Source organism: Microcaecilia unicolor, chromosome 3 (genome assembly GCF_901765095.1).
Source record: "Microcaecilia unicolor chromosome 3, aMicUni1.1, whole genome shotgun sequence".
NCBI classification, from domain to species: Eukaryota; Metazoa; Chordata; class Amphibia; order Gymnophiona; family Siphonopidae; genus Microcaecilia; species Microcaecilia unicolor.
In genome coordinates this window covers 139,048,878-139,065,723 of record NC_044033.1, presented here as the reverse complement: position 1 = coordinate 139,065,723, position 16,846 = coordinate 139,048,878, and the positions used below count along the sequence as shown (strand labels likewise).

Genomic DNA, 16,846 nt, shown 5'->3' with positions numbered 1-16,846 from the left:
GGGGTGTGCCATGCTGCACCCGGGGGGGGGGGGGGGTGCGCAGCGGCAACCCGCCCCGGGTGTCAGCCGCCCACTCTACGGCACTGACTTGCGCTAAGCTTTAGTAAAAGACCCCCTCATACTGTGGTAATTTTAGGCTCCTTTTACAAAGTCGCAGTAGTGATTCCCGCGCGGCAAATTCAACAAAGCCCATAGGAACTGAATGAACTTTGTCGCATTTGCTGTGCTGGGTATTGCTACTGTGGCTTTGTAAAAGGAGCAAGAAATTCATATAAATGGTGGAATTCTAGTCATTTTCATGCATAAGTGACCACTTACACGTGTAAATGACTACTACTACTACTACTATTTAGCATTTCTATAGCGCTACAAGGCATACGCAGCGCTGCACAAACATAGAAGAAAGACAGTCCCTGCTCAAAGAGCTTACAATCTAATGACCTTTTATAGAGTACCAATTAGCAGAAAAATGTGTTTTGATTGCCTATGGGGTGGGCGTGTGGTTGAGTAGAGTTTGGGTGAAGACTGGGCAGAGCGTACAAAATCATGTGTAATTGATAGAATACTACAATTTGTTCATGCTCTAATATCTAGGCCTGGGCATGTACAACAGCTGTAGACACCAACTTTTCTTTATAGAATAGGCTTGAAAGAAGCATATGCATATCCAGGGGTGTAGTTGGACCTGACATTTTTTTGGGGGGTGGGGGGCTAGAGTTAACATGGTGGTGGGGGGCACTAGGCATATAGTGCTTTGTATACTCCTAAATAGGAAACCTTTGAAGCAGATATGATTGAGGTCTACAAAATCCAGAGTGGTGTAGAATGGGTAAAAGTGAATCGATTTTTCACTGTTTCTAAAGGCACAAAGACCAGGGGGACACTGAATGAAATTACATGGAAATACTTTTAAAACAAGTAGGAGCAAATCTACTGTACCATCATAGCACTTATTTCCAAGAGTCACAAAACAAAGGCCTAACAAGGAAAAGGTAACGCTGTAAACATATCAGTGGACACAAGAACATTAATATACCTACTAAACAAGCTGGATTACTACAAATTGATTCTACATAAGCATTCAATGCTATCAGAATAACTGGCTTTTTTCACACAGACCCTCACTAAGCATGGGATAAATGCCCACAAACTAAAGATACAAATATGTAAACAGGAAATTAAACTAAAGCCCTAAGTAGCTGGATTCTGTATACAGTATAACACTAGAGAACTAGAAACAGTAACGCATTTCCTTCTCTACTGTGCAAAATATAAGGACAGCAGATGTAAACATAAAAATGAACACGTTCTACTCATGAAATTTCAACAATTAATACATAAAAATAAGAGAAATTAAGGTGATACTTTTATTTGACTAATTTAATACATTTTTGATTAGCTTTCAGAGGCCATAACCTCTTTTGTCAGATCAGGCTAGTTTACTTACCCGAAGAATTTAGATTTTGGCCTCCAAAAGGTAGTCAAAAATGTATTTAGTCCAATAAAAAGGTATCACTTTATTTTCTTGTTTTCTTTTATTTTTATTTATTAACTTTAATATAGACTATCATTCCACATTATTTCACCATAAATTTAAAAATAAATTTATTTTTTCTACCTGTGTTGTCAGTCCATTTAATTTTTTTAATTGCAGGTCGTATTCTCTAGTTACTCTTTTCCTGTCTTCCCATAACTCTTTCCAGAGTCTCCTATTCATTTATCAGTTTTCTTTCTTTGTATCTTCTTCAGTTCTTCCAATACATCGATCTCTGACATTGATATTTTCCATTCAGCTTTCTTCTGTTTTACTGCCTCTCTGTCCGCTCAGATTTATTTCATTCTTAGTATCCAGTCTTCATCCCCCCCTTCCACATTTTTTAACCTGCATCTACCGACAGCTTTCTATCTCTTTCACTCAGGCTCTCCCCTTTTGCATCTCTAATTCCCCAGTCTGTCACCAACTCTTCCCTCTTTCCACGTAGCCATACAACATCTCCTGTCTGTGGGTCTCTCTCTTTTTCATGCCATCCATACAGCATCTCTTCTCTCTCTCTTTTCCCTCTCCCCAGTCATGCAGCATTGCCTCTCTCTCCCCCCTGTCATGCATAATCTCTTCTCTCAGCCATGCAGCTTCTCCTATCCAACCCCCATGTCGTTAAATGCCTATCCAACCTCCTAAAGTTACCCCACGGCCACTTAGAGGGTATATGCACAGCTCAGGTCTGCCTGTACCTGCCGCTTGTGCTCTATACTAGCACCCTCCTCCCACCGACTGGGTCACAACCACCTCTGGGCAAGTCTCCCACTCTCAAATTATCCTTATTGATTTATAGGTTACTGGGGGCTACATTCCCAGTTGTCCCACAGTTCCCAGAAAGCACTCACAGACCTAAGACACAAACCACCAGGGTTCTTTATCAGTCCAGACAGCAGAGTCAACAAACTAAACAGGTTTATTGTCAAACTGGAACAATGAACAAAAAAATATGCATTCAGTAAACAATAACAGGTAACTGAAATATGGATCAATTATAACACTAACTAAACATCTATATACTGTCTAAACAGTATCCTGGAAGCTCAGGACATATAATTCACAGAGCTTCACAAAGAGATCAGTCTCTCTTTCCTCCTGGGCTAAGACTGAAACAACAGCCAGCATCTGCTGGATAATTTCAAACTCTAGGCCAATCAGAGCCCAGAACAGTCAAGTTTCAAATAAAAACTGGTTACATCATTACAGGCAATTTCTAGTATCTGTGTGCCAACTAAAAGAATGAGAAGTCAGTCCTCTGTAACAGCTTTAAGCATAAACATGCACCATCTGTTGGCCAAACTACAGAAATACTCAGAATTAATTCAGGCAATAAAATATTCAATACATTTTACAGGCTGAAAACACACTTTCTTCACACCCCACCAACCAGTATCTCCACTCTTCTCCTCCATCCATAATCTCCTGTTTTTCTATCTGCCTACCATGTGTCATCTCCTCTCTCTGCCCCCTGCTCCTACCCCAACCCCTTGCAGCATCTCCCCTCTCTCTTTCTCTCTCTCCCGGCTATCCAGGATCTGCTCTGTCTCTCTTTCTTTTGCCCCCACTGAACACTGCCCCTCTGTCTCTCTCATCCCCTACCATGTAACATTGCCTGTCTCTCTTTTCTGCAATTCAAAATTGCCCCTTTGTCTCTCTCAGCCCCCATTGCTTCTCTCTATTTCATCTTCATATAACATCACCCATCTCTCATCCTCTGGCATCCACCATTTCTCCATCTCTCTCTCTGCCCCCTCCATCCATCTCTGTCTATCCCCCCCAATAGTCCTGTCTCTCTTTCCCCATCCCCCACCATGCAGCTTTGACCCATCTCTCATCCCCTTACCCCACAATCACGCCATCTGTTTCTCTTCCCCTCCCCCTCTCTGTGCTTCACTTCACTCCACTCCACTCCCTCTTCAATAAGATCTGCTCCTGGCCACTGTCTGCGCACATCTATGGTGGCAACATCAAATAGGAACTGCCTGTCTCCCTTTCCTGCTGATGTCCGCCTGACTAGATCAGCACAAATTAAATGAACCCATCTGCGGGGCCAGAGCCCTGTGAGGGCTGCCACCGGTCTCTCTCCTCCTCCCTCCGTGATGTAACTTGCTGTTTCGTGGAGGGAGGAGGAGGAAGGAAACTGGCAGTGGTGCACACAGGGCTCTGGCCCCGCAGATGGCTTCATTTCATTTGTGCTTACCTAGTTGGGAAGGGAAGGAAGTGAAGGGAAGTTTCGGTTCCTATGTGGTTGCTGCCATGGACTTGGGCAGAAGAGTAAGTGTGGCAGTGAGGGTAAGCCAGCAATTGAGGCTGGGGGTGGGGCACCTGTGTATATGCACAGCAGCAAACAGTGATAGGCAGAAAAAATCCAGCCAGCTGCCTAGGCTCATGCTCACCCAATATACAGGGCAGGCAGCACGGTGGTGAATATCGTCACACGAAAGCTTCTACTGGTGGGGCTTGGTGACTCCTGCCAGCCAAGCCATCAAATTTTGGGGGCCCAAACTCAAATTGGGAGTCCCAGACCCCCCAGTCCCAGTGTGGCTATGCCATTGATGCTCATGTGTGAGTCCCGTCTGAAGTGGCTTTACATGTTGGAAAAGACCAAATGAGTCAATTCGGTTAGCAGATCTGACCAATATTTTGCAAGTGTCACTGAGGTATTTGACTGATACTGAGCCAGTAAATAATATGAACCATTGTTCAATCACCCTGCTCTTTTTGAAATATGTCTTGCACGTCATGCACCTGAAATGTATCTGTTCAACAGGGCTTTTGCCTTATTGCACTGCTGAAGTATGTTGGAATTCTGTTTGAATTAAGAGTGTGATAGAAATGCAAGTTATTGTTATGGCTAATAAAATTAAAAGGTAGAATATTTCTCAATGGGATATGGGTGGAGAGTAGGGGAGAGGGGAAAATAGCAGAAGAACATCAATACAGGCTTAAGTGCTAATTGTTGTAACTCTTTTAGCAAACTATAATTTATTTAACATAATATAAAAAGCAGACTGTCTCATATTCAGTCTCATAAATCAGCAATTTTTTAAGCACTGGCGGCCATGGCTAAAATAAATCTGGATATTAAACACACTACCCGGATATTGACCAGTGCTGAATATCTGGATTCAATGATGACCGTGATTGGCACTGCTTTCTGTGTAGCATCAATACTGAGACCAGAATCCAGATACTGTAGTAAACCAAATAATGTTGGGACAACAAAAAGGCTGCCTTAACTCTGTCTGGATAGTTATTAGCTAAGGAGATAACTGTGAACTCCACTGCAGCTCTGCCCACAGACCACCCTGGCACTATAGAAGCAATTCCCTGAGTGCCTCCATATAAGTAGTCCAAGGTAATCCAGTATCAGTGCCCGCACTAAGCCATAGAGCTGGCATAAGTGGGGGCACCTAGATGTGGAAGGAACGTGCATCACTGGGATCCCCAACTATGTTCTACCCATGCTTCACCCCTGTATACGCCCCCCCCCTTGTAAATATACACTGTATAAGGCATCCTGCTGGCATCTACATGGTTTTGTGCCCACATATGTGCATAAGTGTTAGTATTCTAGACTTTGTGTGTAATATACATCTAAATAGGGATGTCTAGATTATAGAATTGTCCTTTATCTGTATAATGCTGAAATAGTCTACCTGGATATTCAATGGCACTATCTACTGCTATTTGGAAAAAATGAATTTAGCTTCTCTATCGTTTTCGATAATTACTTTTTAATTGAAAGCAATTTTAGATTTATATAACCATGCTAGTCTCTCAAGACAATACAGGTATTTTATGCTTGTGTCTATTTAAAATATTGTCCCCCCCCCCAATATTCAAAACTATTTAACCGGCCAGGAATGACTCCTAGCCAGTTAAATAGAATTTAAGTGCAGCAGGAAATAACCAGTTATCTCCCGCCGAATATCCAGATTGTGGCTAGCTGCTAACAGCACTTAGCAAGCGATAATGAAAACTATTTGGCACTAATTAAAATTTAGGCAAACAACTCGCTAAATGTATTCTATAACAAAGTGCACTGAACTTCTAACATGCGCAGGCAAAAAGGGGCGTGGTTATGGGCAGGTAAATGGGTGTTTCATGGGCATTCTGAAATTTACACCCGTAGTTATAGAACATGGTCCAGTGTGCGTAAATCTATGTGCTGGGATTTAGTTCACATTTTCATTGGTGTAAATGGATGCACGTAGATTTAGATGCTGAGATATCAACTAAGCGTATTCTATAATCGGCGCCTAAATCTAGGCGCCGATTATAGAATATGCTTAGTCAGCACTGATTTCGGCACCGACTTTTTAGGTGCCATGTTTAGAATCTCCTCCTAACTGGCTGTATCGTGTGACATAACTGGTTTGATGAAGATATTCAATGCCAAATCGACTATGTTCAGCAGTCAAAATACGCCGCTTAAATAGCAGGCCTATCTTTGACTGTTAAAAAGTTAACCAGTTACCGAACGTTGGCATAGCTGGTTAACTTTTTAGCGGCCAAAGTAAACCTGAATATTCAATGCCAGTTGCTGGAAACATTCCAGCACTGACTATCCGGGCTTAACACTGACTTCGGAGAGCAGACGCGCTGACTGCCGACGGCTGAATATGTCCACTATAGGGGTAATTTTATAAATAATTTGACCACATGGAATAGGGCTTTACACTGTAGTACACATCTACAAAATTACCTCAGCATATACACACATGAAAGCAGGTGCTAAGAAAACTTTTGTGCAATATGGGGGTCTGAGAATCTGACCTGATTTCAAAGATTTAATTTGCTATGACTATGAATCAAATAGCTTTCATTTAAAAAAAATCCCTTTGGCTGATAGTCTTTCTAATGAAAAATCTATAATTTTTGCTCCCCTTTTTACTTCGCAGCTATTAATTATGAACTAAATCACTTCTTTCCTCAAGGCTATGGCAGAAATGATGGCCGAAAACTATCATAATATATGGGCCAAGAAAAAGAAATTAGAATTAGAAGCCAAAGGTAAGGTTATATAGATTTTTAGTTGAAATTGGAAAAATAGTATGAAGATGGACACATTTTTTTTTAATCTAAATGCTATGAAGTGCATTTTTTAAAAATGCTGACAGCTGCGGACAGAATTAACCCCCGATATTAAGTGCAAGGCCATGTCCAGGCACTATCTCTGGGGCTAATTTAACAGGGAGGGGCCACTGGACCTGATGCGGGTCCTGGGCGTTATTCAGCTGGGGCCCAGATAAGGTATTTATGTGGGCCCAGCTGAATATCGACCGGGAGCCCTCTTCTGGCCTGCAAAACAGCCATCTCTGCTTTCCTTCCTTCTCCCTCCAGCTGTCAGCAGTGAGAACCCCCTCCCCCTTGGGGCGCCCCTCCCCCAGGCCTACCTTAGCACCCTGGTGATTCAGTGGGAGTGACGGGAGCAGGAGCGAAGCCCACTTGCTCCTGTCCCTTGCAGCTGCCTATGGAAAATGGCTGGCGTGACCTCTTGTGTGAATCACTTTGAATATCAGCCGGTAAGTTTATTAGCACTTCACAGAAAGTGTTTCAGTGCCTGTAAATGCAGTTGATTTTTACCGCTGGTCAACAATCATTGTTCGTAGTATGTGTTTAAGTTCCTGAGGTGTGAATGCAGCTTTCGCATAGCCGGAAATAGTGCTAATATTCAGCACTTAACCAGCCAGGGTAACCGAATAATAGAACTGCATAAAAAACAGTCCTATCTTTATGCAACAACCCATAGCCGGTTAAAGTTCCGAATGCCGGCACAACATAAACTGGATATTCAATTCTGAAGCCTGGACATGGTCTGGCATTGAATATCCGGGAATAACGCTGGCGGCAGTCAGCAAAATGCTCACTGCTGCCAGCTGAATATTGACACCTAAATATTTACTTTGAATTAGGTCACACCTTTTTATTGGTAGCGCAAGGTAAGTTACTCTTTGTTCACAGAAAGTTTGCAATCTAAGCTTTAGAACCTTCTAGAGACAGATGTAGGGGCATGAAAAACAATACATTTTGGAGGGACCAAAAGAATGCTACTTCTTGTGGTAGTGTGGGGGTTTGAAGGCTGGTTATTATCAATTGCTACAAGCTCCTTTGGGATGGGATACTTTTTACTGGCCCATATTAAACTTGTTAGGTAATAGTGTTTGATGTAGTATCCAGAACTGATACTTAATTTGCATTGTCATGTGTCATTTATGAACATTAGATAACACCAATAGTAATGTATGTTAAATGAGGGCACTAACACTAATGCAAGTTTGAATATGGGCCTCGTGAGAAAAGTTTATCATCTCCATAAGATATCCTGAAAATCACTATCTTTTAATTTAGTTTTTATATGTATAGTGATGTACAACACATGAAGTATGTGTTAAGAACACCACAAATTAAATGTTCTTACTACTGACCTACTCCAGTGGCACCACCAAAATGATCCTGAATCTATCAGGTCTTGCAGCTGACCTGGCTAGTTCCTAGATAAGAAACTCTCTGGGAAAGTCAGAATACTTTGGATTGCAGAAAGCAACAGCAGACTACAGCAGCCATCCTACCAAGATATCATGGTCACGTGATAGACCATGATCACCCAAGTCTGTGAAAAGATACTTACTACTACTAAAATAAAGTGTTTTCTAAAGCACATTCCACATCAAGGATCAAGACATCATGATGTTTGTTATGGTGGTGATTTTAGAAGGACTATTTGCATTTGAGACGTGTATGTTCCCTGTAGTCTGAGTAGAACACTTACCTAGTTACCAACCAATGTATTATATTACAGCTTGTATCTTTTGCCGTCCTATGCTTGCAGTTTATTCCAGCTGTCAGTAATAACCCTTTCCTTTATCTCTCCAACCAGTTTACTCCAACAGAATAATCCTTCATCCCCCCCAAAACCCCATGGGTGGGTTTCACATTCATTTCTAATTTTATTCTCATAAATCTGAATAATACATAACAAGACAAGAAATAAGCAGCCCATATAGGAAAAGTATATATATATATATACCAGTCAGTATGTAGACGCCAGCTGTCAGAGTGTTTTTTTAAGCGCTGACCTTCGCTGGTAAATTAGACCCAGATATTCAATGTTGTCTCATGTTCAGACATCAGCATTGAATATCTAGGTATGACCAGACATGTCCTGCCCATTGGCTTTTATGCGGGCCTGAATAGTAGCAGTTCCCCACCTGAACTCCCCTGGCAGTAGCAGTCTCCTTTTCAGAAGCACTCATCACCTACAGGCCTCCCCGCCCAGGCCTATCTTACTATCCCTGGTGGTCCAGGGGAATAGTGTGGAGTGATCCTCAGTTGCTCCTGTCAGTGCTGCTCCAGTCAGAAAATGGCTGCTGTGACTTTTGGTGGTAGTCTCACATCACAGGACTAGTTAGTACTACTACTAGAGATTACTGCAGCTCATTTTCACGGGTATGGGGAGGGAGGGGAGAGCACAGGAACTATCAGGCCTCTCTGTTCAGAAGTTATACAGGTGTTGGCCAATATTCAGTGCCAGTGCTCTGATAACTAGTTGAGCAAATTTAGGACTGCTACTTACCTGGTTAGCTATATGTGCACTGAATATCGCTGTAACCACATACCTTCTGGCTCCTCCCCATCTTCGCCCTCAGATCACCCATGTTCTGGCCACTTTTGTTTTAAGTGGTTAGAGCCAATATTCAGCTGCACTGCCTGGTTAAGTGCCCCTGAATATTGACTGGCAGCCACTCAGTGTGGTCTAAGTGGGCAGAATCCTTTCTTGCCCATTTAAATCATGCTGAACATTGAACCATAGAACTTAAATAAGAGACAGCAAAAAGTAATCCTATTGTGGACTGAAAGAAGGCTCGAAAAATAAAGGAGGAGGCAATGTCCGCAAGTAACCAGAGCTAAACATTTTCTTCAATAAAAATAGCAAAGGAAAGGCCATAAGAATGGCAAAGTAAGATCTTAAGGAGCATTCCACTATCCTTTACCCCACACTTCAACCAGAAACCCGGGAGGAAACTTATTAACAAGGAAATTCTTTAGCTGAATGGCGGTTGTAAAAGATATATATAAGATTAGCATAATTGACAACATATAAGCATGGAAAATGGAACACAAAAGAGGCTCCACAAGAAAATTCCAAGAAAAGATATTGATTAAATTAGATTTATTATTTGTAATCCACCCTTATCCTTATCCAAAGCCGGGAACAAGCAAAACATGCATAATCATAAATACAAACAACACCGACAATGAAAAACAAACTCGAACTGCAGGTACATTAAGTCAAAAAGATGGCTGTCAGTTCGGTCAAGACAATCCATATGCCAGACATAATAAATGCTGTTTTAACAAAACACTTAAAAGCTGTTGGGTTTCCTGAGATGTTCTGGAAATATAAAAATATGAGACCCTCAAGAAAACTTCATTGCAAAATTTGAAGAATAGTGTCCAGATCTTATAATGCTTGCATGCATAGATCACAAGCAATGTCCCTTTTCCACAGACCTCAAGCCTGAAGTCTTCAAATAAAGCTCATCACTATTTATTTAAAATATGTATAATCTGCATATCTCAACTTGCTGTTGGTATATAAAAAACATAGGAGCCCTTCTACTAAACTGCAGTAAAAAGTAGCCTTAACGCATCTCTAGCATGTCTTTACTGCACGCTAAGGTCATTTTTACTGTAGCAATAAAATGGTCGATTTTCCATTATTTGAATTGATAGCCATGTGCTAATATTGCCATTAACATGCAGGCATTAAAATATTAACATGTGAGCACTTACCGATACCTGTTTTGTAGGCTGTAAGGGCTCACACGCTAATTCTGTGCTAATCAGTGTGCTGTAATATAGATTTGCTAACTGATTAGTGCAGAAATGCCCACTTTTCACCCCCAGATATGCCCCCTCACTAAAAAAATAAAAATATATATTTTTTAGCATGTGGTTTGCATGCACAGATTGGGATCTTACTGCAGGACACCTGAGCATGGCCCTCAGTAAGCGTTTTTAAGCTGCGGTAAATTAGTGCTTACTGCAGCTTAGTAAAAGGATCCCTTAGTGGTAGGTAGTATAGAGTCAGCCAGTATTTTTATTACAATACATTTTATGCTGCTTATTCTAGAAATACAGTAAGACTTCAATATGGCACTCTACTTGCTCTGTGTAGGACACTCAAAAATTAACGAAAGTAGAAAACAATACACTGGTCACTCAATGTGAATGTTTCAGGGGAAGTCTCATATAATCGCTCTGAATGGCAAATTCTGCTGCCAATTATATGCGATTGTTCTAATCATAGACAACCCCCTACCAACCACATAAAAACTTTTGTTTTTTCTTTTTTCTTATTTTTTTCTTATTTAAGGGCTCCTGGGATCGCTCAAGACAGACACACACAGATAAGTGTTTAAAGTGTCTTTGGACATTTATGTAAAGCAAGTTTTTGACATTAACGCAAAGCGAGAGAGTCAAACTTCTACTGTTTTTATGGTGGTCACTTAATTGCACAAGTGTTGGTGATCAATTGTGGAACACATTGAAAAGGAAAATACACAAGTGTTGGTGATCAATTGTGGAACACATTGAAAAGGAAAATAAGAAAAAAGAAAAAACAAAAGTTTTTATGTGGTTGGTAGGGGGTTGTCTATGATTAGAACAATCGCATATAATTGGCAGCAGAATTTGCCATTCAGAGCGATTATATGAGACTTCCCCTGAAACATTCACATTGAGTGACCAGTGTATTGTATTCTAGAAATAAGCAGTGGATTTTCCCCAAGTCCATTTTAATAATTGCTTGTAGACTTTTCTTTTAGGAAGCTATCCAAACCTTTTTTGTAAACCCCACTAAACTAACTGCTTTTACTACATTCTCTGGCAACAAATTCCAGAGTTTAATTACATGTTGAGTGAAGAAATATTTTCTTCTATGTACAATAACAAGATCTTTTATAATATCAGTATCACGTTTCTTAACCTCTGCAATCAGTGTAGATAAAGACATTAAGGTCTTCTTATTTCTCTCAACCAATGCCTGAAGTAGGAGTGTGGGGGCAAGGATACTATCCATTCTTTGTACTAGAGATTTTCTTAGTCCCACTACTGCATCATCCAACAATACATCAAGTGTTACAGTCCCAGGTTTCGATGACACTGCACTTATATGAGCTAGCATACAAAATGAAACTATCTCACCACTCGCTTTCCAGAAGAGGCATTGAAGGACACCATGTCACAAGTCATTGCTGTAGGAACTCCTTTCACTGACTGCTAATATTGATATTCTACCCACTGAGCAAGGCCCCACTGCTTTATCATCCGCTATTCTGGGATTGACTTGTTCTGCCTCTGGCTCATGTAACATAGTAACATAGTAGATGATGGCAGAAAAAGACCTGCACGGTCCACCCAGTCTGCCCAACAAGATAAACTCACATGTGCTACTTTTTGTGTATACCTTACCTTGATTTGTACCTGTCCTTTTCAGGGCACAGACCGTATAAGTCTGCCCAGCACTATCCCCGCCTCCCAACCACCAGCCCTGCCTCCCACCACCGGTTCTGGCACAGACCGTATAAGTCTGCCCAGCACGATCCCCGCCTCCCAACCACCAGCCCCGCCTCCCACCACCGGTTCTGGCACAGACCGTATAAGTCTGCCCAGCACTATCCCCGCCTCCCAACCACCAGTCCCGCCTCCCACCACCGGCTCTGGCACAGACCGTATAAGTCTGCCCAGCACCATCCCCGCCTCCCGCCACCGGCTCTGCCACCCAATCTCGGCTAAGCTCCTTAGGATCCATTCCTTCTGAACAGGATTCATTTATGTTTATCCCACGCATGTTTGAATTCCGTTACTGTTTTCGTGTAGTCAGATGAGGAATCAGCTACATTAGGAAAGCTCAGCAGTGCTGACTCCGCAAGGAAGATTCCTCACTGCTGAAAATGGTGCCTTCACCCTTCTCAGCAGTCATGAGCTGTTTAACCTCCTGAGGTGTGAATGTTGCTTTCGCATAGTGGGAAATATTTGCCTATACCAGTAGACACCATAACTGAATCTCCCATAAATGGGCTTTCGTCTTCCCCAGTACAGGAGCACTGCACACACACTGCTACTCAGCCTCCATCTTGGAACTGCCCTCCATGAAATTTAAATGCACCGCACATTTGCCTGTGTAGCCAAATTTTGTGCAAAGAAGGCCATTAACCTATGTGAAATAATGTGGGTTAGTATATCAACCTCTGGTTATGGAAACTGTTAGGCTCATGCAATATGATAAAGAATCAGAGAGGAAGTCTTGGATAATTAGTGATATCCTGTAAAATCAAGCTTCAGCATTTGGTAGCTGGGATACAAACAGGGGATATGACTGAAGTTTATAAAGTTTTATACATACTGTGGAATGAGCTAATAGGGAGTCGTTATGAACTCTTTTAAATTGTACTAAGACTAGAGGACAATCAAGCCTATTTACAAAGCTGCGCTAATAGCACAACACATTAACGTAATAGATGGTAATTGATGTACTAAACAGTGTACACAGAACATTTTTTCTGGGGGGTGGGGGCACTGAATCTTACTGCTCAGGACACAGATAATACAGTGCTGTTAATGATATCCCAAAAGGTGTAGTTAAATGCGTTCTGTTTCAGGGGTTCTTAACCCAGTCCTTTGGACATATCCAGCCAATCAGATTTTCAGGATACCCACACTGAATATGCACAAGAAAGATTTGCATACAATGGAGGCAGTGCATGCAAATTTCTTTCATGCATATTCATGGTGGATATCTTGAAAACCAGAGTGACTGAGTGTGTCCCGAGGACTGGGTTGAGAACCCCTGTTCTGTATTATTGGCCTTGACATTAACATTCTGTAGCAAACTTTGCCCTTTGATAACACCCTGACAGCTACATAAGTACATAAGTAGTGCCATACTGGGAAAGACCAAAGGTCCATCTAGCCCAGCATCCTGTCACCGACAGTGGCCAATCCAGGTCAAGGGCACCTGGCACGCTCCCCAAACGTAAAAACATTCCAGACAAGTTGTACCTAAAAATGAGGAATTTTTCCAGTCCATTTAATAGCGGTCTATGGACTTGTCCTTTAGGAATCTATCTAACCCCTTTTTAAACTCCGTCAAGCTAACCGCCCGTACCACGTTCTCCGGCAATGAATTCCAGAGTCTAATTACACGTTGGGTGAAGAAAAATTTTCTCCGATTCGTTTTAAATTTACCACACTGTAGCTTCAACTCATGCCCTCTAGTCCTAGTATTTTTGGATAGCGTGAACAGTCGCTTCACATCCACCCGATCCATTCCACTCATTATTTTATACACTTCTATCATATCTCCCCTCAGCCGTCTCTTCTCCAAGCTGAAAAGCCCTAGCCTTCTCAGCCTCTCTTCATAGGAAAGTCGTCCCATCCCCACTATCATTTTCGTCGCCCTTCGCTGTACCTTTTCCAATTCTACTATATCTTTTTTGAGATACGGAGACCAGTACTGAACACAATACTCCAGGTGCGGTCGCACCATGGAGCGATACAACGGCATTATAACATCCGCACACCTGGACTCCATACCCTTCTTAATAACACCCAACATTCTATTCGCTTTCCTAGCCGCAGCAGCACACTGAGCAGAAGGTTTCAGCGTATCATCGACGACGACACCCAGATCCCTTTCTTGATCCGTAACTCCTAACGCGGAACCTTGCAAGACGTAGCTATAATTCGGGTTCCTCTTACCCACATGCATCACTTTGCACTTGTCAACATTGAACTTCATCTGCCACTTGCACGCCCATTCTCCCAGTCTCGCAAGGTCCTCCTGTAATCGTTCACATTCCTCCTGCGACTTGACGACCCTGAATAATTTTGTGTCATCGGCGAATTTAATTACCTCACTAGTTATTCCCATCTCTAGGTCATTTATAAATACATTAAAAAGCAACGGACCCAGCACAGACCCCTGCGGGACCCCACTAACTACCCTCCTCCACTGAGAATACTGGCCACGCAATCCTACTCTCTGCTTCCTATCTTTCAACCAGTTCTTAATCCATAATAATACCCTACCTCCGATTCCATGACTCTGCAATTTCTTCAGGAGTCTTTCGTGCGGCACTTTGTCAAACGCCTTCTGAAAATCCAGATATACAATATCAACCGGCTCCCCATTGTCCACATGTTTGCTTACCCCCTCAAAAAAATGCATTAGATTGGTGAGGCAAGACTTCCCTTCACTAAATCCGTGCTGACTTTGTCTCATCAGTCCATGTTTTTGTATATGCTCTGCAATTTTATTCTTAATAATAGCCTCCACCATCTTGCCCGGCACCGACGTCAGACTCACCGGTCTATAATTTCCCGGATCTCCTCTGGAACCCTTCTTAAAAATCGGAGTAACATTGGCTACCCTCCAGTCTTCCGGTATTACACTCGATTTTAGGGACAGATTGCATATTTCTAACAGTAGCTCCGCAAGTTCATTTTTTAGTTCTATTAATACTCTGGGATGAATACCATCAGGTCCCGGTGATTTACTACTCTTCAGCTTGCTGAACTGACCCATTACATCCTCCAAGGTTACAGAGAATTTGTTTAGTTTCTCCGATTCCCCCGCTTCAAATATTCTTTCCAGCTCTTCCTAAAATTGCTTGGAATGCCCTCAGACAGTGAACACAGAAGTTTTGCAGTTACCCTGGGCAATCTTTACTGTTGTTTAACTGTAAAATCTTAAGAGAACCTTAGTAAAAAGGTCCCTCAATGAAATTAGTTGGCATCCAATTTAAAACAAATTCAGAGAACATTTTTTCAGCCAGTACACAAACTTACCTCTTGGATTCACAATATAGTGTTGCCACATCATAATGATATTCACTAGAAGCAGAGTGGTATCAGTGGTTTGGAAACCACTGGTTTCAAGATTATGGAATACATGTCTGGGGGAAGTCTCTCATCGTCTTACTGATATGCTCTCATCCTTAGAATCTGCCACTTGGAACATTTTCCAATATTGTACTGACTGTGAACTGACTGATCATCTGTAGCTAGAATCCTTTGACTGCAGCTTCCTGCCTTGCTTTTATTGAAAAGCCTTTTAATGGGATTTCTTGTATCTTGCCTTGAGCACCATGGTAGAAAGATGAGACATAAATCAAAAAACAATAAACAGTGATAAACACTTAAGCTATGGGATTGTTTTGCAACAGAGTGTAGCAAAGTATAGTCATACAGCAGAGTTTTAAAAATAGTCTAGACAAGTTTCTGGATGACAGACCCATTAACAGTTATTAGCTAGGCAAACTCAGAGACTGCTGCCTCTTACTCCTAGGCGTAAGCAGCAAAGATTGGACCTGCCCTCTTGACTGCTGGGTTCCTCCTAATGAATGCACATCCCTAATTCTACCTCCTTCCTTTAGGTACAGGTAGGAAGGTACAAAAATACTTCTGTATTATGTTGCTGTGTACCTTAAGAGCCCTTTTACCAGGCTTAACACCACTTAAAATGATGTGTCCTGCAGTAAGTGTCAAGTATGTGCATGCTAAAAATATATTTTTTGAGGGGGTGTATTTGGGGTGGAGAGTGGGCATTCCTGCGCTAATCAGTTAGCACAGCTACATTACTAATTTGTTAGTGCAGGAACAGCAGGCATCACAAGGAGGTGCAGTGGGAATTGAGCTCAGTTCCCCAGGATCAAAGTGCATTGCACTAACCACTAGGCTACTCCTCCACACTTGATATCTAGCACTTGATATATGGCAACTGATCCCTGAGGTGACTATGCGTGGGATAATTGAATGGGGACGACCATCTCTAAGGGCACCCATCTTTAAGAATGGCGCCGCAAAAAGGCGTCCATCTTTCGTTTCGATAATATGGTCGGGGACGCCCAAATTTCAACATTTAGGTCGACCTTAGAGATGGGCGACCTCGGTTTTCGCCGATAATGGAAACCGAGGACGCCCATCTCAAAAACAACCATATGCAAGCCCTTTGGTCGTGGGAGGAGCCAGCATTCGTAGTGCACTGGTCCTCCTGACATGCCAGGACACCAACCAGGCACCCTAGGAGGCACTGCAGTGGACTTCACAAATTGCTCTCAGGTGCATAGCTCCCTTACTTTTTGTGCTGAGCCCCCCAACCCCCCCCCAAAACCCACTCCCCACAACTGTGCAACACTACCATAGCCCTTATGGGTGAAGGGAGACACCTACATGTGGGTACAGTGAGTTTGTGGTGGGTTTCGGAGGGCTCCCATTTACCACCGCAAGTGTAACAGGTAG

The 16,846-nt window shown here is 42.3% G+C and overlaps 1 protein-coding gene across 1 annotated transcript in view; it reads left to right on the top strand.

Moving 5' to 3' along the window:
* Nucleotides 1-16,846, top strand: part of RYR2 (ryanodine receptor 2) — a 908,577-nt gene that overhangs the window by 497,848 nt on the left and 393,883 nt on the right. The window contains 1 exon segment of the mRNA XM_030194683.1: nt 6,478-6,553. Within this exon segment, the coding sequence (XP_030050543.1) occupies nt 6,478-6,553 (76 nt within the window).